This window comes from Rutidosis leptorrhynchoides, chromosome 3 (genome assembly GCF_046630445.1).
Source record: "Rutidosis leptorrhynchoides isolate AG116_Rl617_1_P2 chromosome 3, CSIRO_AGI_Rlap_v1, whole genome shotgun sequence".
NCBI classification, from domain to species: Eukaryota; Viridiplantae; Streptophyta; class Magnoliopsida; order Asterales; family Asteraceae; genus Rutidosis; species Rutidosis leptorrhynchoides.
In genome coordinates, this window is record NC_092335.1 from 168,369,526 (window position 1) to 168,396,681 (window position 27,156).

Consider the following 27,156-nt stretch of genomic DNA (forward strand, 5'->3'; position numbering starts at 1 on the left):
TCCAACGATATTTGATTCATCGAAAACGGAGCTACGGTCAAAAAGTTATGGCCAAAACAAGTTTCTGAAATCTGACCTGCAGAGTGGAGCGGCGCTCCACAATGTGGCGCGGCGCGCCGAATGGGTCAGAAGCAATTTTCAGCCTTTTTAAAGGCTTTAAATGAAGGGTACTTTGGTCTTTTCACTTGGGGTCGGTTTAGGGTCATCAAAACTGATCCTTTGATCAGTTTGGATCAAATTCTCACCAACCAAAAACACTCTCAACCATTTTTAGAGAGAGAGTAAGGGTTTAGAGAGAGAGGGCTTGATTTGGGGAAGAAGGAGTCGATTTCTCACCAAAGCTCGGGTTCTAAAGTTGTTCCTTTCGTTCTTGGCTACGCGGTGATAGTATTGGTAAGCTCAAACTCCGAATTTCAATTATTTGATTTGATATTCAAGTTAGGGTTTGAGTTAATTTGTTGTAAACCCTTTTAGGTGATGAAGTGACTTTAGTGATGCTAGTAATCGGGTTTATTGTTATTGTTGGTGGATTTCGGTTTGGTGAACAAATTGGTTATGTTTAGAACTTGAAATTGGGTTTAATCACTAGGTTTAGTGATTGTGGAAGTATTGAAACCTATTTAGGGTTATTTGGTTGACTAACTTTGACTTTGGGTCAAATTAGGGTTTGGTGGTGATTATGACCCAATTGGCGATTTAACAAAGTTTATAAACTTAAAATGGATTAAGTTGAAGTGTTAAACCGAGTTAAATATGTTTTGGTGTCAAAACTTGCTAATAGCGTGATATTGATTTCTTATGGGTCAAACTAGGGTTTAAGTGTCATTTTGGGCAAGATAGGTGTTTAACACCTATGATCGGGTTTAATTGGCGTATTAAGACCATTCTCACTTGTGTTAGTGATTATTGGTTAATTTTGGGCGCGTTTTGCACTTGGAAGTGCATTTGGGTCAAATTTGCACTAAGTGTCAATTTGGGTTGATTTGTGAATCCATTCTAAGTGTATTGTTGTAATTATGATAATGGAATAGGTATTTTCCATTGGCGAGTTGCAGATTATTTGGAAGCTTTCATCAAGACTTCAAGGTGAGTGTTAATATCCTATATGCATATGTATGTGTAGGATGGGTGCGGGTCGGGTGAAGTGATTCTCGGCTTTAGAGCTCACTTCACATGTAGGTGGATTTGATGGACTTGTGCATAGGTCCAATTGGCACGGTTGTGCGTTTTGGTTGACTACCTTTGGCAAAGTACGCATTTTGGGGTGTACGTTATCACACGTGGTTGTGAGTGGAATAATTATGCGTATGTGTATATAATGTATTTATTTGTGTCGTATGAATGTGGCATTGTCGCGTTGCTTAAGACACCACATTGTAAAGAAGTGGATGTCGCGTTGTTTAAGACACCACATGGTAAAGAAGTGGATGTCGCGTTGTTTAAGACACCACAATGTATTGGAGTGGATGTCGCGTTGTTTAAGACACCACCCATCGTATCGAATGGCATGTGGAATCGTCGCGTTGTTTAAGACGCCACATTGGAAAGGGTGAGTGAGTCGCGTTGTTTAAGACATCACCCGGGGGATTAGTGACTACGCGTTGATTAAGTAGCACTAACGGATGTTATGAACTCCAACGGTCTTGTATGTACCGTTTCCCTTGTTCGAATTGGTTAACCATGGTTGTATGAATTATGTATTGGCATATTTAATTATGAACTATATGCTATTGGTATTGCTAGCTAATGTGGATTTGCGATTATTGGTATATGCACGATATGTTGCATGATTGACGAATTGCTAATTCGTGATTAATGTTGTATTGTCGTGATGTAGTTAACCCTCCGGGTGTAGTTATTGGCGTTGTTCACATTGACGTTGGTGAACTTACCTTATTGATGGTATTATTAGCTTGTTGCTTAGTGATCGTACGGTATACTTAGATTAGCTTGCCTTTAGGCTTGGACGCTCCGGTATGCGGTATTTGTTTATTTATGTGGCGTGTCCATTTTATGCATATATATGTATGTAGTATATTATCATTCACTAAGCGTTAGCTTACCCTCTCGTTGTTGACTCTTTTTATAGATCGCATGTGGATTGGTGGCTCGGGTAAGCGCGAGGACTAGAAGACGTGCATAGTTGCTTTAGTGACTTACTTTTGGATCATTTAGGATTGGGTAGCGTATTCCCAATCGCCATGCTCGGCTTTGTTGTATTAAAAGTCTTTTGGTCAAATATTGTATTTCGGTACTTAAGGTGGTAAAATGGGTCGTTGTGGGACCCGCTTCGTAAACTCAATTTTATTAATTAAACGTGCTAGTTTTATATATATGAATTTATGGTTAAAAGCGTTTTGGCTAAAAATGTCGGGAACTAGTCAAACATTTTCGTTAAATTGACTTCCGGGGACAGCGGGCTGTCCAGGTGGTTTGGCGCGCCGCGCACCCACCTGGCGCGCCGCGCAAATGAACTGCACCAGAAATTTTTTTTATGTTGTGAAATTTAACGGGAATTGTCGTGGTTTGGTTTGGGTTGTTACACAACAGTTTAAATCATGTATAACGGTAACTAGCATGGCAATAACAGTAATTCGTATGAAAGTAGCATGCAATCAAAAGCAAGTAGCATCATGCAGTAGTGAAATCATATAGTAGCATACGGCATATAGCAGAAAAAGTAAGCAGTAGCATGCAGTAAATTCGGTGGAAACAAGTAAACTGGCAAGTTGTAGATTAGTCCTATTAGTGAATCCTACTCGGGTCGGTCTTAGACTCACTAATGCAACCTAATTCCCTACAACCAATGCTCTGATAGCAAATGTGACGCCCCGTACTAAATCATCATGTACGGACCATCAACAACAGGATCATTACAAGGTTAAGTACTATATGCGTTTTCAAAACAGAGTTTGCATTCATTAATAAAAGGTGACATCATAACCAACGTCAAATGTTTTATAATCCAAAAGCATGCTTCGCTAAGTAGAAGCAATAAATAAGTGTATGTGACCCCAAAGGTCGTTACATAACATAGTTTCAAAAGAAAATAAGTTTGAATGCAAGATAAGTAGTCATGCGATAACAACTCTAAGCAGCGGGTTCTACAGCACGACTAGTACACAGCAGAAGCAACCTCAAGCACCTGAGAAATACATGCTTAAAACATCAACACAAAGGTTGGTGAGCTATAGTTTAAGTATAATAGTATGTAAGGTAGGCCACGAGATTTCAGTGCTACAAAGAGCGTTTCAAAACAGTATGATAAAGTATATGTTAACCGTGGGCACTTGGTAACTAACTTAACGTTTATACCCCCTGAAAGTACACTTGGCAAGTGCGTATGTCTACGAAGTATTAAACACTCGTTAAATGCTAGCGCGACTAGCCCGAGTGGGGATGTCAAACCCTATGGATCCATATCTAAGATTCGCGTTCATGGTTCAAAAACCAATGATTAAACGTTACCGAGCTAAAGGGAATGTTTCTGCCGTTATATAACCCACACATATATAAGTTTAAGTACTCTTGCCTAGTATGTAAAACATAAAATCCGCATGTATTCTCAGTTCCCAAAATAAGTTAAAGTAAAAAGGGAATGCTATAACTCACAATGATAATGTAGTCGTAAAGTCGGTCCGGTAAAGGTGTGCAAGCAAACGGTCCGAAGGTCCTCAACCTAAGGCAAAAAATACTAAGTCAGTAAATCGTCTTAATAGGTTTAAAAGTATGTATTTAAGGTCTTAAGGGTCATCATCCTTCATCATTAAACAAAAGGCGTAAAGTAGGTTTCGTTTATGAAAGTAGTTTAAAACAAAGTCTGACTTCAGTCAGTCACCACGGCCTCTACCCTTACTGAATTAAGGTGAGACCAGTGGCCATGGCTCTGTCTATGAGTCTTTTAAGTGTGGTAAAATTTACAGAAGCAAACTCATCTTCGTTTAACCGTGGTGACGGTTTAAGTGCGAGTAGGTCTGAAATTTCTGCACAACGTTAAAGGACATAGTGACGACCGGAGGGCCATAAATCCTAAACCGTAACTCGGATTAAGATGAGTCCTATATGAAAAGTTATCTACTCGAAAAGTTCTATCTAAAAATCAAGGTTAGAGCAGCCCAGGTCTACTGGTATGTTCCAGAAGCATCAGGTCAGAAAGTTTTGGACAGAAACAGTAAGTTTAAAAGGGTTCCGGTGGTCTTGGTGTTTGATGTTCATCATGGTTCTCATCCTTGATGCATATAGCTTCAAGTGTACAACTCATTGATGTATCTACATCCTCTTAACCAAGTCTTGACCATCATAACCCTAGTGCAAGTCTAAGATATGAAGCACAACTCACTTAAGAGTTGCATGTAGTTTGATGAACCAAAGTTACATCAAAGTCTTAGGTTTGACACTTATATGAACTATAAAAGAAATATTGAACTATAAACTTGAAAGTTAACTAACTAATCAAGATCATAAGTAGTAGAACATAGTTCTTAGTTTGATCTTGAAGATCCAAGACTCAAAAGTCTAGATCCAAAGTTATATTTAAAGAAAACTTATTTGTGTGTTCTTGAACTTTCAAAGTTAACTTAATTTGTTCAAGAGATATGAGATCAAGACTAACTTGTAGTACTTGACCATATAAACTAACTACATGAAATTAAAGTGCATAAATTGAAGAAGTAAACTTAAATAAACAAGAAAAGGTTCATGGTTGTTCATACTTTAAAGATTCAAACCAAAGTTTGATCTTTAGAAAGTAAACTTTAAAGTTTACTTCATGAGCTTCAAGTATGTCTTTAATCAACACATGGAACTTGTAACTTTTGAAACAATTGAAGTAGAATCATAAACTAGTGAGTTTATGTTCTTGTGTTCTTGAACTTACAAGATAATAGAAGACCCAAAACTAGAAAGTTAGGTTCTTGAAAGCTAGTAAGTAACTACAACAACAAGATGAAACAAGTAACAACAACAAAAAAGAAATCAAACAAGCAAGTAACAAAAGATGATGATGATTAAGTGTGTATATAATTCGGTTTTAGCAAGAAAAAGAGAAAGAAAAGAAGTCTTGTAACTTGCAAAGTTTAGAGAGAAAAGAGAGAAATAAAAGTTGAGAGAATTAAGTGTGTGTTTTGAATGAGAGGAATACAAGTGAACTAGTGAAAGAAGTAAGCAAAGTTTGAAACAAAAACCACTCCTTGGGCACCCATAGGCCACGGCCTGCAGCTGAATAAAGAGGGGGGGAGGGAGTGTTCAATGGTTACTCATGTGTTAAAGCTTCTAAAGTTGGTTAAAAGGATGGTTTACATGGGGATTAAGTGCAACTAGATTCCAATTCTCTTAACTAGCTAGTTCCATGTTCTAAATGATACTTACACTTGAAAGAGTGGGCTAAAGGGTCCATTAATAATGTAGGGTGGGCTTGGAAGTCCAATAACATGAGTCCATTACACTAACAAAGCCCAAGTTCAAATGAATCACAAGTTAAACCAATTAAAGCCCAAGTAACTAACTAATAGCCTTAGTTAATTAAAATTATTAATAAATTTAATCATGAATGCAAATAATATCTAGAAATATCATTCGTGCAAGTTCCGGGTGTCACAAAGACGTTTCGGGCACTTAAAAGTCAAGTTCGGGCAATCATGGCAACATGTAAATGTAATAACGTACATTCGTTTAAACACGCGTATTAATAATAATAATTATTAATAAAATAACGTTGGAAATTCCAGGGTCGTTACATTACCCACCTGTTAAAGAAAATTTCGTCCCGAAATTTAAGCTGAGGTAGATGGAGGAGTCGGGAAAAGGTGAGGATACTTCCGCATCATTTGATCCTCTCGCTCCCAAGTAAACTCAGGTCCTCGTTTGGCATTCCATCGTACTCGGACGATCGGAATCTTGTTGCGTTTCAAAGTTTTGATCTCACGATCCATAATTTCAACAGGTTCCTCCACAAAGTGGAGTTTGTCATCAATCGTAAGTTCCTCAAGTGGTATGATAAGTTCCGGTGCAGCAAGACACCTCTTCAAGTTCAACACGTGGAAGGTAGGATGAACTGAGCTCAATTGTGCTGGTAGATCCAAAAGGTATGCAACGGGTCCAACACGTTCCAAGATTTCAAAAGGACCAATGTATCGTGGGTTTAACTTTCCACGTTTTCCAAAACGGATCACACCTTTCCAAGGTGCAACCTTCAACATTACACGATCACCAATGTTGAATTCAAAGTCTTTACGTTTAAGATCGGCATAACTCTTTTGGCGGTCACGGGCAGTCTTAAGTGTAGCTTGAATCTGAGCAATCTTCTCCGTGGTTTCGTGGACTACCTCGGGTCCGGTGATTTGCTTTTCGCCTACTTCGGCCCAACAAATAGGAGATCGGCACTTACGGCCATACAATGCTTCAAAAGGTGCAACATTAATGCTAGAGTGGTAACTGTTGTTATACGAGAATTCGGCGAGTGGTAAATGCCTTTCCCAGGCCTTTCCAAAATCAATAACACATGCACGCAACATGTCCTCCAAGGTCTGAATCGTTCGTTCACTTTGCCCGTCAGTCTGAGGATGATACGCAGTACTCATGTCGAGACGAGTTCCCATGGCTTCTTGCAAAGAACGCCAAAATCTAGAAGCAAAACGGGGATCGCGATCGGAGATGATCGATAAAGGTACACCATGACGAGATACAACCTCTTTGATGTACAGCTGAGCAAGTCTTTCCATTGTATCAGTTTCCTTCATCGCTAGGAAGTGTGCAGATTTGGTAAGGCGGTCAACAATAACCCAAATAGTATCGTATCCGCCCACCGTCTTCGGCAGCTTAGTAATGAAGTCCATTGTTATCCTTTCCCACTTCCATTGTGGGATTTCCGGTTGTTGAAGTAAACCAGAAGGTCTCTGATGCTCGGCTTTAACCTTCGAGCAAGTCAAACACTTACCAACATAAGTCGCAACGTCCTTCTTAAGATTCGGCCACCAATACTGTTCTTTAAGGTCGTGGTACATTTTTCCCGCTCCAGGATGAATCGAATATCTCGACTTGTGTGCTTCATCAAGTATCAGGTTCCGTAGATCTCCATAAAGAGGTACCCAAATTCTTCCGGCATAACATCGGAGTCCAGACTCCCTAACCTCGAATCGAGAGACAAGTATGTTCAAATGTTCGTGAGATATGTTCTCCTCTTTGAGAGCCTCATCTTGGGCTACTCTGATCTGGCTGTTGAGGTTCGAATGAATGGTGATGTTCAGGGCCCTAACACGAAGAGGTGCCGTCCCCTCCTTTCGGCTTAAAGCGTCAGCTACAACATTGGCCTTGCCAGGGTAATAACGGAGTTCACAATCGTAGTCGTTGAGCGTCTCAATCCATCGACGTTGTCTCATATTCAGTTGCTTCTGATCAAAGATGTGCTGGAGACTCTTGTGATCGGTGAAAATAGTGCTCTTAGTTCCATACAAATAATGTCTCCACAATTTGAGCGCAAAGACAACGGCTCCAAGTTCAAGATCATGCGTAGTGTAGTTCCGCTCGTGAATCTTCAATTGTCGGGAGGCATAGGCAATAACTTTTGATCGTTGCATCAGTACACAACCAAAACCACTCTTCGATGCATCACAATAAACAACAAAGTCATCACTGCCTTCAGGAAGTGATAGGATAGGTGCGGTGGTCAACTTCTTCTTCAAGGTTTGGAATGCTGATTCGTGTGCGGGTTCCCAAGTGAACTTCTTGCCCTTGTGAGTCAGCGCGGTCAAAGGACGCGCAATCAGAGAAAATCCTTCGATGAATCTTCGGTAATAACCGGCGAGACCTAGGAATTGGCGAATATGCGTCGGAGTAGTGGGGGTCTCCCAGTTGCTGATGGCTTCAATCTTGGCGGGATCAACTTTGATACCCTGGTCGCTTACAACATGACCCAAAAATTGTACTTCCTTCAACCAAAATTCACACTTGGAGAATTTGGCGTAAAGTTACTCTTGTCTTAAGAGTTCAAGCATTAATCGGAGGTGTTGCTCATGTTCTTCTTCGCTCTTAGAGTAGATGAGGATATCATCTATGAAGACGATAACAAACTTGTCCAAGTAAGGCTTGCAGACACGATTCATGAGGTCCATGAACACGGCAGGTGCATTTGTCAAACCGAATGGCATCACGAGAAACTCATAATGACCATAACGGGTCCTGAATGCAGTCTTCATCACGTCACTTTCCTTCACCCTCAACTGGTGATAGCCGGATCGCAAATCGATCTTTGAGTAGACACTAGATCCTTGTAGTTGATCAAAAAGATCGTCAATTCGTGGAAGAGGATACCGATTCTTGATTATCAATTTGTTGAGCTCACGGTAGTCGATACACATATGAAAGGATCCATCCTTCTTCTTCACAAACAAAACAGGTGCGCCCCAAGGCGAGAAACTTGGTTGGATAAATCCTCGGTCAAGTAGCTCTTGTAGTTGACTCTGTAATTCTTGCATCTCGAAAGGTGCGAGTCTATAAGGTGCGCGAGCTACAGGTGCAGCTCCTGGCACTAAATCAATCTGAAACTCTACGGCTCTCTGCGGCGGCAATCCAGGCAATTCCTCTGGGAAGACATCGGAAAATTCGTTCACAATTCGAACGTCGTTCACGCTCTTCACCTCAGTTTCTACCGCTTTCACATGTGCTAGGACAGCAAAACGTCCCTTCTTCATTATCTTTTGCGCTTTCACGCAACTAATGAGGTTCAACTTCGAGGTACATCTCTCTCCATAGATAACCAGTGGTTCGCCGTCTCCTTGTGGTATGCGAAGTGCTTTATCTCCACAAATAATATCGACCTTTATCTTGCTCAACCAATCCATACCGACGATCACGTCAAAACTTCCCAGTTTGATAGGTATCAAGTCAATTTCGAAATCTGCACCAGCTATGTTGATAATAGCTCCACGACTAACATGGTCAACCTTTTCAAGTTTTCCATTTGCGACCTCGACAAGCATACTTTCTTTTAACGGGACTAATGACCAATTAATCTTATCGCAAAAATGTCTACATACATAACTTCTATCCACACCAGTATCAAACAAGACAGAAGCTAAAAGATTGTTGATTGTGAATATACCTGTCACCAAGTCGGGTTATCGCGTGCATCCCTCGCATTAACATTAAAAGCTCTACCACGGGGTGGCTCGCTATCTTTTCGCTTGTTGGGGCATGCATTTCTGAAATGGCCCGTCTGTCCACATTCGTAGCACTTCTTTGGCCCATTGGTGTTCGGCTTCCCATTCAAAGTGGTGACCTTGCAGTCTTTTCCGATATGCCCAGCCCGTTGGCATTTCTCACAAACAACATTGCAATACCCAGTGTGGTGTTTGTAGCACCATTTGCATTGTGGTAAGGTTCCTTTGTAGTTCGGGTTGGTGTTGGTGTTGTTGTTGGGATTAGGATTTCCACCGTTGTTGTGCCTCTTAGCGGGGGTTTGATCGTAGTTTCTCCCCCTGTTGTTGTTGTTGTTGTTGTTGTTGTTGTTGTTGTTGTGGTTGTTGTGGTTGTTATGGTTGTTGTCCCATTTCCTCTTTTCACTACTACCGGCTTCAAACTTAGCCTTCTCCGGCTCATCAAGGATGATTTGATTCAGGAGAGTATGCGCCATGCGCATTGCTTCGGGAACATTCGGTGATTTGGATGAGGTGACATTTCCTTTGATGGACTTAGGGAGTCCCGAGAAGTATTTCTCCATGCGCTTGAATTCGGGGGTGACCATGGTCGGACACATCAGTGCTAACTCCAAAAACCTACGATTGTAACTGTTAAGGTCGTTCCCTACGGCCTTCAACTGCATGAATTCAATTTCCATCTTCTGAATTTCGGTTCTCGGACAATACTCATCAATCATAGCCGCCTTGAATTCCTCCCATGGCGTAGCATACGCCTCATCGATACCTTTCGCATGAGCTAACGTGTTCCACCACGTTAGCGCGCCGTCAGATAGCGTGCAAGATGCAAACTTGGTCTTATTGTCCTCCGAACAGTTGCTAACTCGGAATACTGATTCAAGTTTCTCGAACCATCTGGTGAGACCAACTGGTCCCTCGGTGCCGCTGAAGTTATGCGGTTTACAGCTATGGAATTCCTTGTAAGTACACCCATTTCGAACGGGTGGAATAACCGGTGGTGGTGGCGGTGGAGCTTGGAGATTTCTTTCTGCTAGGGCTGCAGCGACCCGTTCGTTGATCATGTCCTCAATCCGGGCGGCGGTAGGTGTGGATCTTCCGTTAGCCATGGTATTCTAAACAAAAATTTTGACTCAAGTCAAAATCCAGTATGCAAGTAGTAATAGTACAGTATATAGTGACCAACATGGAATCAAAACATCACATGTTATTAAATAATGCATCTAGGTACAAATACCACAGAATCATCGTACAACAATGTAAATAGAACATCGTGCAAGAATTAAATAACGCAAAGTTCCATTCATTAATAATAATAAGTTTCATACATCTGAATAAGTTCGTACAATACATATGAAATACATGAAACTATAGCTAGATTACATCATGAAATCTAAATACAAAGTCCTACGGTGAAGGCGGGTGAACTGCTCCTCGAGCCAACTGCTCCTCGAGCTCAGTGACTCGAGCTCGGAGAGTCTCAATCTCCCTCATCAGTTCCTCGTTAGAGGGAGCTGGTGGGGCAGGCGGTGCAGGTGGGGCGGGTGGTGCGGGTGGTGCTGATGTAGATGGTCCAGCTCCGGATGTAGACGGTACGTCCCTAGATGTAAGTGGTCCGTATCTAAATCTAGGTGGTACGGTTCCAGGAATAGTCAATACGTAACGGGGAACCTTACGTATCTGTGGGTCGGCAGGGTATGGCACAACTCGTTTACGAGCAGTAACCCTACGACGATGGTCAAACGCGTCAGTAAAAGCACGACCTCCATTCACCCCTGGAATGACTAGTACACAGCAGAAGCAACCTCAAGCACCTGAGAAATACATGCTTAAAACGTCAACACAAAAGGTTGGTGAGCTAGAGTTTAAGTATAACAGTATGTAAGGTAGGCCACGAGATTTCAGTGCTACAAAGAGCGTTTCAAAACAGTATGATAAAGTATATGTTAACCGTGGGCACTTGGTAACTAACTTAACGTTTATACCCCCTGAAAGTACACTTGGCAAGTGCGTATGTCTACGAAGTATTAAACACTCGTTAAATGCTAGCGCGACTAGCCCGAGTGGGGATGTCAAACCCTATGGATCCATATCTAAGATTCGCGTTCATGGTTCAAAAACCAATGATTAAACGTTACCGAGCTAAAGGGAATGTTTCTGCCGTTATATAACCCACACATATATAAGTTTAAGTACTCGTTCCTAGTATGTAAAACATAAAATCCGCATGTATTCTCAGTTCCCAAAATAAGTTAAAGTAAAAAGGGAATGCTATAACTCACAATGATAATGTAGTCGTAAAGTCGGTCCGGTAAAGGTGTGCAAGTAAACGGTCCGAAGGTCCTCAACCTAAGGCAAAAAATACTAAGTCAGTAAATCGTCTTAATAGGTTTAAAAGTATGTATTTAAGGTCTTAAGGGTCATCATCCTTCATCATTAAACAAAAGGTGTAAAGTAGGTTTCGTTTATGAAAGTAGTTTAAAACAAATTCTGACTTCAGTCAGTCACCACGGCCTCTACCCTTACTGAATTAAGGTGAGACCAGTGGCCATGGCTCCGTCTATGAGTCTTTTAAGTGTGGTAAAATGTACAGAAGCAAACTCGTCTTTGTTTAACCGTGGTGATGGTTTAAGTGCGAGTAGGTCTGAAATTTCTGCACAACGTTAAAGGACATAGTGACGACCGGAGGGCCATAAATCCTAAACCGTAACTCGGATTAAGACGAGTCCTATATGAAAAGTTATCTACTCGAAAAGTTCTATCTAAAAATCAAGGTTAGAACAGCCCAGGTCTACTGGTCTGTTCCAGAAGCATCAGGTCAGAAAGTTTTGGACAGAAACAGTAAGTTTAAAAGGGTTCCGGTGGTCTCGGTGTTTGATGTTCATCATGGTTCTCATCCTTGATGCATATAGCTTCAAGTGTACAACTCATTGATGTATCTACATCCTCTTAACTAAGTCTTGACCATCATAACCCTAGTGCAAGTCTAAGACATGAAGCACAACTCACTTAAGAGTTGCATGTAGTTTGATGAACCAAAGTTACATCAAAGTCTTAGGTTTGACACTTATATGAACTATAAAAGAAATATTGAACTATAAACTTGAAAGTTAACTAACTAATCAAGATCATAAGTAGTAGAACATAGTTCTTAGTTTGATCTTGAAGATCCAAGACTCAAAAGTCTAGATCCAAAGTTATATTTAAAGAAAACTTATTTGTGTGTTCTTGAACTTTCAAAGTTAACTTAATTTGTTCAAGAGATATGAGATCAAGACTAACTTGTAGTACTTGACCATATAAACTAACTACATGAAATTAAAGTGCATAAATTGAAGAAGTAAACTTAAATAAATAAGAAAAGGTTCATGGTTGTTCATACTTTAAAGATTCAAACCAAAGTTTGATCTTTAGAAAGTAAACTTTAAAGTTTACTTCATGAGCTTCAAGTATGTCTTTAATCAACACATGGAACTTGTAACTTTTGAAACAATTGAAGTAGAATCACAAACTAGTGAGTTTATGTTCTTGTGTTCTTGAACTTACAAGATAATAGAAGACCCAAAACTAGAAAGTTAGGTTCTTGAAAGCTAGTAAGTAACTACAACAACAAGATGAAACAAGTAACAACAACAAACAAGAAATCAAACAAGCAAGTAACAAAAGATGATGATGATTAAGTGTGTATATAATTCGGTTTTAGCAAAAAAAAGAGAAAGAAAAGAAGTCTTGTAACTTACAAAGTTTAGAGAGAAAAGAGAGAAATAAAAGTTGAGAGAATTAAGTGTGTGTTTTGAATGAGAGGAATACAAGTGAACTAGTGAAAGAAGTAAGCAAAGTTTGAAACAAAAACCACTCCTTGGGCACCCATAGGCCACGGCCTGCAGCTGAATAAAGAGGGGGGGAGGGAGTGTTCAATGGTTACTCATGTGTTAAAGCTTCTAAAGTTGGTTAAAAGGATGGTTTACATGGGGATTAAGTGCAACTAGATTCCAATTCTCTTAACTAGCTAGTTCCATGTTCTAAATGATACTTACACTTGAAAGAGTGGGCTAAAGGGTCCATTAATAATGTAGGGTGGGCTTGGAAGTCCAATAACATGAGTCCATTACACTAACAAAGACCAAGTTCAAATAAATCACAAGTTAAACCAATTAAAGCCCAAGTAACTAACTAATAGCCTTAGTTAATTAAAATGATTAATAAATTTAATCATGAATGCAAATAATATCTAGAAATATCATTCGTGCAAGTTTCGGGTGTCACAAAGACGTTTCGGGCACTTAAAAGTCAAGTTCGGGCAATCATGAAAACATGTAAATGTAATAACGTACTTTCGTTTAAACACGCGTATTAATAATAATAATTATTAATAAAATAACGTTGAAAATTCCAGGGTCGTTACAAGATGAGTGTGTCAACATTCAGAAGTTTTTTGAAGGAAATTTCGTTGCTCTTCTACTATATGTAGACGATATTTTGATTGTAGACGCAACGAAGATCAACCAGCTGAAGAAGGAACTCTCGAAGTCTTTTGACATGAAAGACTTAGGAGAGGCTCAACAGATTTTGGGAATGCATATAACTCGAGACAGGAAAAATAGAAGGTTGTGGTTATCTCAGGAGAAGTATATTGAACGAGTGCTTGAACGATTCAATATAAGCAATGCCAAACCTGTTAGCATTCCATTAGCCAACTATTTCAAGTTAAGTAAGAGATCATGTCCCTCATCCAAGGAAGAGATCAGGGAGATGTCGTCAGTACCATATTCTTCAGCAGTTGGAAGTTTGATGTATGCAATGGTGTGTACAAGGTCCGATATTGCTCACGCAGTGGAAATAGTGAGTCGTTTTCTATCCAACCCTGGGAAAGAGCATTGGGAGGCGGTAAAATGGATTCTCAGATATCTTAAAGGTACAACGAAGATATGACTTTGTTACGGGGGAGCTGATCCAATCTTGGAAGGCTATACAGATGCGGATATGGCCGGAGATCATGATAGTAGGAAATCTACTTCAGGATTCATTTAAACTTTTGCAGGGGGAGCTGTTTCATGGCAGTCAAGACTACAGAAATGTGTTGCATTATCCACAACTGAAGCATAGTATATTCCTGCCGCAGAAGCTGGAAAAGAAATGTTGTGGTTAAAGCGTTATCTCCAAGAATTTGGAATCAAGCAAAAGGAGTACAAGGTACATTGTGACAGTCAGAGTGCTCTAGATTTGAGCAAGAACTCCATGTACCATTCCCGTACAAAACATATTGATATTCGCTATCATTGGATACGCGAGGTAATTGATCGACAACTATTGAGACTAGTGAAGATCCATACAAAGGAGAATCCTGCGGATATGTTGACAAAGGTGGTGACTCGAGAGAAATTGGAGTTATGCAGAGACATAACTGGAATGTTCGTGGATTCGGCTGGAGGGGGAGAATTGAAGGTTTCCAGCCTACAATCTAGAAGCCCACCTTCTAGATGTTCAAATTAGCCTTCTTTGAACACCATGTGGAAGTAGCAAAGTTGAAAACGGTGACGGCCGCCAACCTTCCACGTTCACACGTCATCTTCCTCGTTCACTCCTATCTACCGCTATAAGATCTTAGCTATAAATAGAGGTGTAAACCTCAGTTGTAAATTATTCCAAATCACTCAGAGAAGTGTAATCACAACCTTGAGAGTGTGTGTGAGTTTGAGAGTTTTTTTTAGAGTTTTGTAAATACTCGTGTAATCTATTCTTGTGAGTAATAGAGTTATTTTTCTCTCAAATTTGTATCTCCCAACGTCCAGGCGATCCTCTCTTCCTAACAATAAGTCTATATGTTACAGAGTAATATGACAAACCGTAACTGTGGTGGCCTAATTGTAAACATTTAATCTCTATGGGTGAAAATACTCAGAGGTCTAGAGTTCAAATCCTATGTGAAAAAAATTTAAATCCTTTGTGGCCATGGAGGTTCGCCCACGATAACTCAGGCTACCTACAAAGCCAAATGTATCTCCCTTTTGGGGAAGAGCATCATTGCGCCTCAAGGGAACACCAAGTCGCTACCGGTTTCTGGTTTGTAATGTCTTCATTGACTATCGTTACGCCTCAAGGTAACACCAAGTTGTGTTCGTGGTAAAAGTGAAGATATGATCTGTGAGGACAACATTATGCAACACCATTCTGTGGCGTCTTCCCATTGTGCCTATTGTGGTGCACTTTCGCAAGTTAATTATGTGATATCTCTTTATGCACTAGCTACACCTCATGCGTCACATTGCCTAAGCTCATGGTTGTTTTGTTTATGTCCATGGTAACACCATATATATGCGCAGTAAGTAAGTCACATTGCTCGAAACCCCATCTGATTTGCATAAGTCCATTGCTGCATCGTATTTGTGCATCATCTACATTGCCTTAGTTCATGGTAGCTTGGGGGCGGCCATGGCCGCATACATGATTACTCATTTTCTTCTAATTTATTGTCAAGTTGGTGTTTACCACTAAAATGCTTTAGTCCTATGATAGCTAGGTCCATAAAATCACTTAAAAATCTTTTATCTAAATACAGTACGATACATAAACCCCACAACAGTAAATTGAAATGGACCATGATATATGAGTATAAGATCGTCATTAACGGGGCGACACCCCAACAAAAGTAACGCCTAAAATGTGAGTTGGCATGTGAGGTGGCTAAAATTTGACGCCCTGACACCCCTACCGTTGCACCAGATCTAACGTTGACGACGCGTTAGTCAAGCAGCTAACGAAAAAAATTAAAGGCGTTTTTTCCAGCAAATCAGAATGTAGAAAAAAATTATATATATATATATATATATATATATATATATATATATATATATATATATATATATATATATATATATATATATATATATATAGTATAGGAATCAAATGAGAACTTTTTTGGTGTGAGAACCCTGAAAACTCAAAAATACATTGAAATTCGAGCAAAAAAGGAAAATTCGAGCAAAAATGAGACACGGGCGAACAAAAAAGGGGAAGTCGAGTAAAAAATGGGAAGGACGAAGAAAAAAAAGGCGGCCGAACAAAAAGGTGATAGTCGAACAAAAAATGTGATAGCCGAACAAAATGTGTTCTACATTTTTGATAGTCGAACAAAAAAATGTAGAACACACGGGTAGTCGAAAAAAAATGTGTTCTTCATTTTGGTAATTCGAACAAAAAAAAAATTGTTCGTCCGTGTTTGTTTTTTTCTCGACTACCGTGTTTTTTGTTTGTCCGTATCCCTTTTTTGTTCGAATTTTAGTGTATTTTTGAATTCTTAGAGTTCTCACACTAAAAAATTCGCATTGGTTCCTCTCCCTATATATATATATATATATATATATATATATATATATATATATATATAGTGGTAGGATCAAGAGAGAAGTAACCAATCGGGGGAAGCGGGGGGAAACAAATTTTTTTTTTCGTTTTTTGAAAAAACTTTGTTCACGAACATTATAGATTGGATGAAAATAAGAACATTTAGAAAAGACACTTCGTGCTGAATGTTATTATTTTGGCGCGAAAACGCTCGAAGAAGTAATATATAACAATTATCGTGTTTTTCGAGCGTATGTTGAGGTTTTGGACATTAGGGTTTAGATATTAGGGTTTATAGGGTTTAGATATTAGGGTTTAGAAATTTAGGGTTTAGGGTTAAGATTTAGGGTTTAGATTTAGAATTTAGATTGAGTTTTTTAACACGAACGATTTAGAGTTTAGAGTTTAGGATTTAGGGTTTGGTGTTTTGGGTTTATGGAATAAACCCAAAACACCAAACCCTAAACCCTAAACCCTAAATCGGGCTAAATTTTACTTCACAAAACATGAAAAAAAAAAACGTTAACATTCTTCACGAACAATATTATCTTGAATGTTATTTTTGACGAGCGTTTTCCCGCCAAAATAATAATATTCATCACGAAGTGTCTTTTCTAAATGTTCTTATTTTCATCCAATCTATAATGTTCGTGAACAAAGTTTTTTCAAAAAACGGAAGAAAAAAAATTGCTTCCCCCCGCTTCCCCCCGATTGGTTACTTCCACATTGATCCTGCCCCTATATATATATATATATATATATATATATATATATATATATATATATATATATATATATTAGGATCACTCAGGGGGACTTAACCACTCACGTGTTCATCTCCTACATAGTTATACCCGCCCCCAACTGCATGTCCAGGAGAAAACCCGCACCAAATCCATACGGGACATTGACGGTAAAACCCCCTCTCTCATTTACCCCCAACGTGATGTGAGAAAGGTGTCATGGGTGAAACTTCATGGCAGGGATGAAATTGTGAATTAATATGCAGCCGTCTAGTCGACATTCCATAAAGGAGACATGACACCAACCGTTGGACCACATCACAACTTCAAAAAAAAATTATATATATTATTAATTAATTAATTTTTCACTCAACTTCCAATCATATTTTATCACATAACTTAAAAACTTTCCACTCCTCAAATTTAACACTCAATACTATTTAACTTTATGTTATGTCATTGACAAGTCAGAGTCATGAACTCGTTATTTCACTTAAAAAAAAATGCACCAACTTAGTTCAGTCAGGGTTAAATGGTAAATGTGGTATAACTAGTTACTTCACTTAGTCAGGGTTAAATGCTAAATGTGGTCTAACTAGTACAGTAACTAGCAAGTAAAAGGGTAGGTAATGATATTTTAACAGAGTACCATCTTTGTGTTTCCTAGAATTCACAAGCTCTTGCAAATCTTTCATTTCTCTTTAGGGTTTCTTCCATATTTTCGTATTTTATTTTAAATTTTTGTTCACTTGCTTGAAATCACTCGCTCTAAGAAGACAGCATCATATCAAGGTTAGGGGTTCTTCCATAACTTCGTAATTTTTTTATTCACAATGATAATAACCTTTTTAAGCTTGGGATGTGTTGCTTTCATGTAGCCAGTGGGTTACTTAAATACATTGATTACTACGCCTTAATGTTGTTTTTACCGAAAAATTATTAACGATAACAGTTTCTTTATCTTTTCTAAATGTTCTTATTTTCATCCAATCTATAATGTTCGTGAACAAAGTTTTTTCAAAAAAACGGAAAAAAAAAATTGCTTCCCCCCGCTTCCCTCCGATTGGTTACTTCCACATTGATCCTGCCCCTATATATATATATATATATATATATATATATATATATATATATATATATATATATATATATATATATATATATATATATATATATATATATATGGATCACTCAGGGGGACTTAACCACTCACGTGTTCATCTCCTACACAGTTATACCCGCCCCCAACTGCATGTCCAGGAGGAAACCCGCACCAAACCCATACGGGACATGGACGGTAAAACCCCCTCTCCCATTTACCCCCAACGTGATGTGGGAAAGGTGCCATGGGTGGAACTTCATGGCAGGGATGAAATTGTGAATTAATATGCAGCCGTCTAGTCGACATTCCATAAAGGAGACATGACACCAACCGTTGGACCACATCACAACTTCAAAAAAAAATTATATATATTATTAATTAATTAATTTTTTTCACTCAACTTCCAATCATATTTTATCATAACTTAAAAACTTTCCACTCCTCAAATTTAACACTCAATACTATTTAACTTTATGTTATGTCATTGACAAGTCAGAGTCATGAACTCATTATTTCACTTAAAAAAAAATGCACCAACTTAGTTCAGTCAGGGTTAAATGGTAAATGTGGTATAACTAGTTACTTCACTTAGTCAGGGTTAAATGCTAAATGCGGTCTAACTAGTACAGTAACTAGCAAGTAAAAGGGTAGGTAATGATATTTTAACAGAGTACCATCTTTGTGTTTCCTAGAATTCACAAGCTCTTGCAAATCTTTCATTTCTCTTTAGGGTTTCTTCCATATTTTTGTATTTTATTTTAAATTTTTGTTCACTTGCTTGAAATCACTCGCTCTAAGAAGACAGCATCATATCAAGGTTAGGGGTTCTTCCATAACTTCGTAATTTTTTTATTCACAATGATAATAACCTTTTTAAGCTTGGGATGTGTTGCTTTCATGTAGCCAGTGGGTTACTTAAATACATTGATTACTACGCCTTAATGTTGTTTTTACCGAAAAATTATTAACGGTAACAATTTCTTTATCTTGATTCATACTTCTACTTGATATGGAACTGATGATACTCTGTTAGGTTATGAAACTCCAAGGTTTGGGACATTTATTGTTGGATTCTATCGAGGAAAAAAGGGGCTTTTACAAAGACAAGCTTAAAAAATGTAGTGATTAGTATAATTTTCATTTTGGTGCATTCTTAAAAAAAATACAAGCTTTGCTGTTTGTACCAATCCTTCTTACTCATCAGACTTCCTTAACGGTAGTTTATTTATTTACATCATATTATGTGTTTAATAATGTTACACTGTAAATAAAGAGACAGGAATATTTTAAGAATAATGGAACCAGCTCCCAAGAAACATAATGCATCCAATTCAGCATCTGAGGATATTATCAGCACAATGCCAGAGATTGTGATAACAAATATTATGGATCGTTTGCCAATTCAATATGCGGTCAGGACTTCTAGCTTGTCACGAAATTGGAGGTTCAAGTGGACTTTACTCAGCAAGGTCGTATTTGGCAAGAAGTTCTCTGAGTATTTGCAAGGACTTGGAGGTGAAAATTGGTATAAAGAGGCTAATATAAGTAGGCTTCTTCTTCATCTGAAAGGTCCCATTACAAAGTTTCATCTCTATTTACCAAAAGACAAGGTATTGGATGTTAAGGGTATTAATCATTGGGTGATGTTCTTGTCCGGAAAGGAAATTAAAGAGTTTAATCTTATTAATATGAATTCGGCACCTCTAAAGTTGTCTACCCATCTTTTCTCGTGTGTGAAGTTGGAACGTTTGAAGCTTCGTAACTGTTCTCTTTACCCACCACCCACTTTTCGTGGTTTCCCAAATCTTTTGAGCTTGGACGTGTATCAGGTAGCATTTGAGAACGGTAATTTTGGAGAATTTATCGTTCAATGTCTTTTACTTGAGTTTTTGAAAGTTAGGAATTGGGATCGGATTGGAAAAGTAAAAATGATTGAGATTGTGAAACTTAAAAATCTCAAATTGTTATCCTTGCCATTGTGTAAGCTTGACAATATAGCGATCACGAGTTCTTTAATCTTTCACCTTGTGGGTCATTTCTCAAAACTTCAAGACCTTTATTTGGATCTTCGTAAGTGCAAGGTATGCCTAAGTTGGATATTTGAATTTTTCTTTACTTTTATATTGCAGCAATTGCTTTTAAATTATATTCCTAGTGCTAATTAATGTGGCTATTTGTGTACCACTTTTCTTATAGTTCTTAGGAGAAGCAGGTGCCGAAAAGTGGGTTCGTACCTCCTTTCGCTGCCTCAGCACTCTGGTTTTAGACCCAATAGATTTTAGCAGTAATATTATGTTATCGTTTGCCTTTGAAATGATATGTAATTCACCAGAACTACAAACCCTTAAGATCACAGTAAGTATAATTTATGTGCATCATAATACTAATGATCGTTAACTCTCGTAGGTGGGCATCTGAATATTTTTATAATTTTGTAGGCTACATACAATAATCCCGTCCCACCACCTGCATTTTGTTCATCATCATTGAACCACATCTCAATGGATCAGCTTAAGCTACGGAGTGTGGTGTTTAAATCTTTCAGAGGTTCAGAGAATGAGATATGTTTGATAAAGAATTTACTTGTTTGTTCCCCCGAGCTAAACAAGATTGATATACATACCAAACCTTACCTGATGTTTGGTGATGTGAATGGAAAGTTGATGTTTGCCACAAAGTTGCTAGAACTTCATCGAGCCTCCTCCGTAGCTGAAGTGAAGATCAACTGGTCTTAGCCAGACTTGTCGGACTTTTGTTCATCTTTTGATATTAGCCAGACTTGTGATCATTAGTCTGATTTGAATCATGAGATAAGGTTTTAACTTTTGGCATATGAACATAGCTAGTGCTTGCAGCTAATATGATCTACCTTTTATATATCAAGTTCTTTGCATAAAAGTTGTATTATCATGGTAGTGGCAAATATATGTTCTTAATATGGATTTTTGTGACTTGTTATTGTATATATATGCAATAGGACATTGAAATGTTTTATTTGACAATTGATCAATTTTCCTACCAGATCTTTTTTGTTAATCCTTTCTCAAATTATTAAACCCTCAAAGCAAAGAAATTGCAAGAAAAAAAGGTATTATGTTGATGGTTTTTTTTCTATTTTAAAATAGAAGATTTAGCAAAAAATGTAGATGTGATTATTAGTCTAATATGAATTATGGCAATAAGATTTTTGTATGTAGTTTCTTACGATCCGCTTTTATATCTCAATATATACCCAATTTTCTTATTGATGTTTGTTTGTTTATTTCGTTTTATACCATCACAATTCGTGCTTTTAAACTTGTTATGGCTTCTGGACCCTGTAACTGATATATTGGTTGGTTTCATTTTCAAATCATCGATCAAAGCATTGTTGTTTTTCAGGTTCAAGAAGAATGAATTGGTTTGTACCATTTTTTGTACTCCAAATTTGTTTCCATGATTCAATTATGGATGGCAAAGGGTGAAACATTAAGCCTAAGTCTGTCTTTAATACTTTTTCATTCAGTGAGCCGGCCAATGAGGTGCATTCGTCCGCTAAATACTGTTTATTAGAATATTGGGATTTGTCGAGCTCGATAGCATAGATGGACTCGGTCTATTAGACCTTTGTTGAAGATGACCGCCTACTCCTATATAGTAACAGCGAGATCCCGAACAAAGTGAATGTCGATTTCAATATGTTTCGTCCCCTGGTGTTGAACTGAGTTGGAGGCACCTGGTGTTGAACTGAGTTGGAGGCAATGTAAACGGCGCTTACATTATCACAATAGACGAGAATATTGGAGGAGAATGGGTAATGAAGCTCACGAAACAAATTGCGGTGCTAATAGGTTTTGGCGATAGTGTTCACAACATTTCTATATTCAGCCTCGGCACTGGACCGAGAAGGAGTAAGTTGAAGTTTTGATAACCCAGATAACAAGTTATCAAGAAAGACACAATAGTCGGAGATAGACTTGTTTATGGTGTGGCAAATGTTATGACCGGTGTTGGTGACCGTAATGGGTAACCCATCACCAACAACGATATATGAAAAAGTGCAATTACTAAAAAATAATACAGTAGTAAGATTATGTACAAAAGGGTGAGTGAGTAAGAAGATGCACATTCATGTGGCAGTCTGGCCGGGATCATGAGGCCCATTGTACTGTTAAGGCCCAATAATGAATACAGCACTAATGAGGCCCTAGCTGCAAATTACCAATGTGAGCTAGCAAACTATCAATCTGGGCTGGCATACTACCAAGGTTTTGGGCCTGTGCTTTATGTTGGGATATACTAAACTGGGCCATAAGTTGATTTTGGGCTATAATTAGTTCAAGCAGTTGAACTTCAATAAACTTATAAACCTGCTGCTGCTCATTCTTTCTTAGCATTCTCTCTATCGTATTTAGTAGTAGCTTGAAATCACTCACCCTAAGAAAACAGACATCATATCAAGGTTAGGGTTTCTTCCTTATTTTCATATTTTATTTACGACAATTAATAATAATAATTACAGAGATTTTATGTAACAATAATAAACCTCCGTATTTTTATGATGTGCTTTTATGTTACAAGTAAAATACTGATTTCATTTGAGAAAGGGGGCTTTTACAAGTAAAATACAATGATCATCTTACTGTAACATTTAGTACAACAACTGTGTAGTTTGCACCAATATGGAATATCATTCTTACTAATTATCTCATTGTGTTAAAATTAGTTGTAGATTTAGAAGTTGATTAATTTTAGTTTAGATGTATTATAGTGTCTAAATATAGTTGAGGGGATGTTTTAGTAATATGAGTAGTATGATGATGGACTTCTTATTTTAGAAAGAAAATTGAGTTTTATTGATTACTTGTTAAGTGATTACATTTTCAAGTCCATTTGCCTATTTATAGGCATGAAATGTCGGTCATACCACTTCTAGTATGCTCTGATTTTTTAACAAGTTGAACAATTAATTACTCACTTCTAGTTAATTCTTCCTAAATATCTATTAACTAAATATCTTCTTTCACCAAGTATCATCACTAGTTCGAGATTGTACTAGAAATACATTAATTAATATTTCTAACACTCCTCCTTAATTATGTATATCGGTGTTACTCCGAGCATGTTGCATAAGAACTCGAACTTGGGTCTTGGCAGTGCTTTGGTTAAAATGTCTGCAATCTGCTCTTCGGTTTTGCAGTAGTTTAATTCAATATCTTTCTTGACGGAGACTTCTCGTAAGAAGTGATATTTGATATCGATGTGCTTTGTTCTACCATGAAATACTGGATTCTTTGCCATCGCGATTGCAGACTTGTTGTCGCAGAATATTTGTATAGCACCGTCTTGTTTTTCGCCCATGTCTTCTAGTATTCTTCTTAGCCATATAGCTTGATTAGCTGTGTTTGCGGCTGCGACGTACTCGGCTTCAGCTAATGATTTTGCCATAGTTTCTTGTTTCTTTGATGCCCATAAGAATACACCAGATTCAAGCGTGAATGTGTATCCTGAAGTACTTCTCATGTCATCGACCGATCCAGCCCAATCACTATCAGTGTATCCATGAAGCGTCGAGTCTATAGTGGGCTTGTACCATATTCCATAGTCCATGGTACCTTGCAAGTATCTTAATATTCTTTTAGAAGCTCCGTAATGTATTTGAGTAGGGTTTTGCATGTACCTGGATTGCAGACTCGTTGAGTACATGATGTCTGGTCTTGTTGCTGTTAGATATAGTAGACTTCAAATGAGACTTCTGAATCTTGAAGCGTCTGCTTTATCCGATCCATCTTCTTTTCTCATCTTCTCATTGGCAACTAGTGGTGTGGCTACGGTTTTACAACCGTATAGTTTAAACTGTTTCAGGGGATTTTCTGTGTATTTCTTTTAGCATATGAAGATGCCTTCCTTTTCTTGACTGATTTCGATGCCAAGAAAATAGCGCATCAATCCAAGGTCGCTCATCTCGAACGTTTTCATCATGTCTTCTTTAAACTCTTTTATCATTCGCTCATTGTTCCCCGTATATATAAGATCATCAACATACACGGAAATAATGAGAGTGTCAGAGTTACCTTGGATTTTGATGTAGAGTGTGGGCTCACTTTGACTCCTCCTCAATCCTGAACTTGTGAAGTTGCTGTCAATGCGGCTATACCAAGCACGTGGCTCTTGTTTGAGTCCATATAAGGCTTTCTTTAACTTTAGGACTTGATTTTCTTTTCCTTTCTTAATGAACCCTTGTGGTTGCTCGACGTATATTTCTTCTTCTAGAAATCCATTTAGAAAGGCTGATTTCACATCTAGTTGGTGAATCTTCCATCTTCGTTGAGCTGCAAGCGCCACAAGTGCTCTTATAGTATCCAGTCGAGCTACGGGTGAGAAAGTTTCAGTGTAGTCGACTCCAAGTTGTTGCGAGTAGCCTTTAGCTACTAGCCTTGCTTTGTGTTTTTGTATAGAACCATCAGGTTTGAGTTTTGTTTTGTAAACCCACTTAACTCCAATTATTTCTTTGTCTTTGGGATGATCAACTAACTCTCATGTGTTGTTTTTCTCAAGCATTCTAATTTCTTCGTTCATAGCAGCCACCCACTTTTCATCTTTGGTTGCAACTTCATAGCTTTCAGGTTCTATAGTTGTGAAGTTGCAAGTCTCGTATACCTCTGTTAACTTTTTAACTCTTCCAGGTATTGACTCTGGACTTGAATCGTCTTGTGTTATATAGGTAATGTTGATGACGGAGAAGTTGGCGTAGCAGGGCTCGTTTCTCCGGTACTTTCATCTTGTCCAGAATGCTCCATTTGTAGTGGTTGTTGAGATGTAGTTTCAATAGATATCTGCAGCAGATATGTTTGTTTTTCGACTTTGTCTTTCTCCCAGTTCCAAGAAGCATCTTCGTCAAACTCTACGTCTCTGCTGATGAAGATCTTATTTGTCTTCAGGTAATAGACTCGGTAGCCTTTTGATTGTGTGATGTAGCCCAAGAATATTCCTTTTTTCGATTTTTCTTGGAGCTTGTGACTCTTCTCCTTAGGAACATGGATGTAGCAAATACACCCAAATACTCGTAGATGTTTCGCCAATGGTTTCCTTCCGCTCCATGCCTCAATCGGAGTCTTGTTTTCTATTGCTTTCGTTGGACATCGATTTAATATATATACAGCCGTGTATACAGCTCCAGCCCAAAAACTGTTTGGAAGGCATTTTTCATTTATCATCGTTTTGACCATTTCCATTACATTTGCGTTCAGAGACGCCATTTTGCTCAGGAGCGTAACCAACAGTGAGTTGATGTTTAACTCCTTCGTCGTCGCAAAATTTATTAAATTGTGTAGAGGTGTATTATTTTCCTCTATCACTCCTTAGTGTTTATAGAATGCCCACTACTCTTTTCTACGAAGTTCTTGAACTTCTTGAATATCGTAAATACTTCTGATTTTTCACGCACGAAGTAAACCACGTCATTCGAGAATAATCACCGATGAAGAGACTAAAGTACTTGTTTTGGTTAAGAGACGGGGTCCTCATTGGTCCACAAACGTCGGTGTGCACTAGCTCCAATATACCTTTCGCTCTCCAGGCTTTGTTACGAGGGAAAGGTTTTCGATGTTGCTTGCCCATCATACAACTTTCACACGTGTCAGTGATCTCGTCTATGTTTGGTAAGTCTCTCATCATATTTTTATGTTGGAGGATTTTTAGTGCGTGAAAGTTAAAGTGGCCAAATCTTCGATGCCATAGCCATGATTCTTCAACTTGAACTTTCATGGTCATGTCTCAACGAAGTGAAAAATTGCGATTCTCCATTGGCACCTCGGCTATTAATTTATAGCTCTTTTTCTTGTCACGTATAACATATGATTTATCTTCGAAGAGTAAAGAGTATCCGTGCTCCATCATTTGTCCAACACTTAGCAAGTTACTTGCTAAACTTGGTATTAGAAGAACGTCATTAACAGATAGAGTGACGTTATTAGTTTGAACTGTTATAGTACCTTTACCTTTAGTATCCACGAGTGCTCCATTCCCTAACTTGACGCGGGACTTCATGGAGGTGTTGATACTCTGAAATAGTTTCTCATCTCCTGTCATGTGATTGCAGCACCCACTGTCGATGAACCAAGCGTCATCTCTTAGCTCATTTGCATCATGGCAAGCATAAAATAGCTGATTGTTGTTCTCCGTTATATCTTCATTTTCTTCCGTGTAGTTAGCCCGGTGATTTCGTTTTAAACGACAATCTTTTTCTAAATGTCCAAATCTTTTGCAATTATTGCATTGTGACTTCCCTATGTGAAAACAACCTTTCTCCAAGTGATTTGTTTTTTTGCAAATACCACATGAAGGGTAGCTTTTTCTTCTCTGATCGAACCCGGTTCTGGGTTTTTCTCCTCCTCTCGAGTATTCTTCAAAATTTCTTTTCCCCTCTTTATTAGATTTTTGAGACCGTAATTTGAGTTTAGACTGAAACACACTTTCAAGTGAGCTTTCACTATGCCGACTCAGTCTAGGCTCGTATGCTTTAAGAGAGCCAATTAATTATGGTACCGATAGAGTCTCGATGTCTTTCGACTCTTCGATAGCAGTAATGATATGATCATATTTTTCAGTCATACTGATAAGTATTTTTTCTACGATCCTCTTATCACTTATATTATCTCCATGAGCTCTCATTTGATTTACTATTTCTTTAATTCTAGAATAGTAATCTTTTATGGTCTCAGTGTCTTTTATATTTAAATTTTCAAAATCCTTTCTTAGAGTTAGTAGTTTGACAGCTCTTACCTTGACATTTCTTTGAAATTCTTCTTGAAGGATTTTCCACGCCTCTTTGGCTGTC

General features: G+C 38.2%; 2 protein-coding genes across 2 annotated transcripts; one reads left to right on the plus strand and one right to left on the minus strand.

Moving 5' to 3' along the window:
* The first annotated feature begins 19,140 nt into the window (after positions 1-19,140).
* LOC139900587 (F-box/FBD/LRR-repeat protein At1g13570-like) lies at positions 19,141-21,073 on the plus strand. Its single transcript, XM_071883353.1, has 4 exons — positions 19,141-19,155; positions 19,612-20,419; positions 20,535-20,693; positions 20,777-21,073. Exons 2-4 carry the CDS (start codon positions 19,634-19,636, stop codon positions 21,071-21,073), a joined length of 1,242 nt encoding a protein of 413 aa, XP_071739454.1. The 5' UTR covers positions 19,141-19,155; positions 19,612-19,633.
* A 4,636-nt stretch (positions 21,074-25,709) lies between these two features.
* LOC139900588 (uncharacterized) lies at positions 25,710-26,990 on the minus strand. The gene is made up of 3 exons (XM_071883354.1): positions 26,865-26,990; positions 26,240-26,780; positions 25,710-25,969 (listed from the first exon to the last, which is right to left on the minus strand). The coding sequence occupies exons 1-3, from the start codon at positions 26,988-26,990 to the stop codon at positions 25,710-25,712; spliced, it is 927 nt and encodes a 308-aa protein (XP_071739455.1).
* Positions 26,991-27,156: the final 166 nt, after the last annotated feature.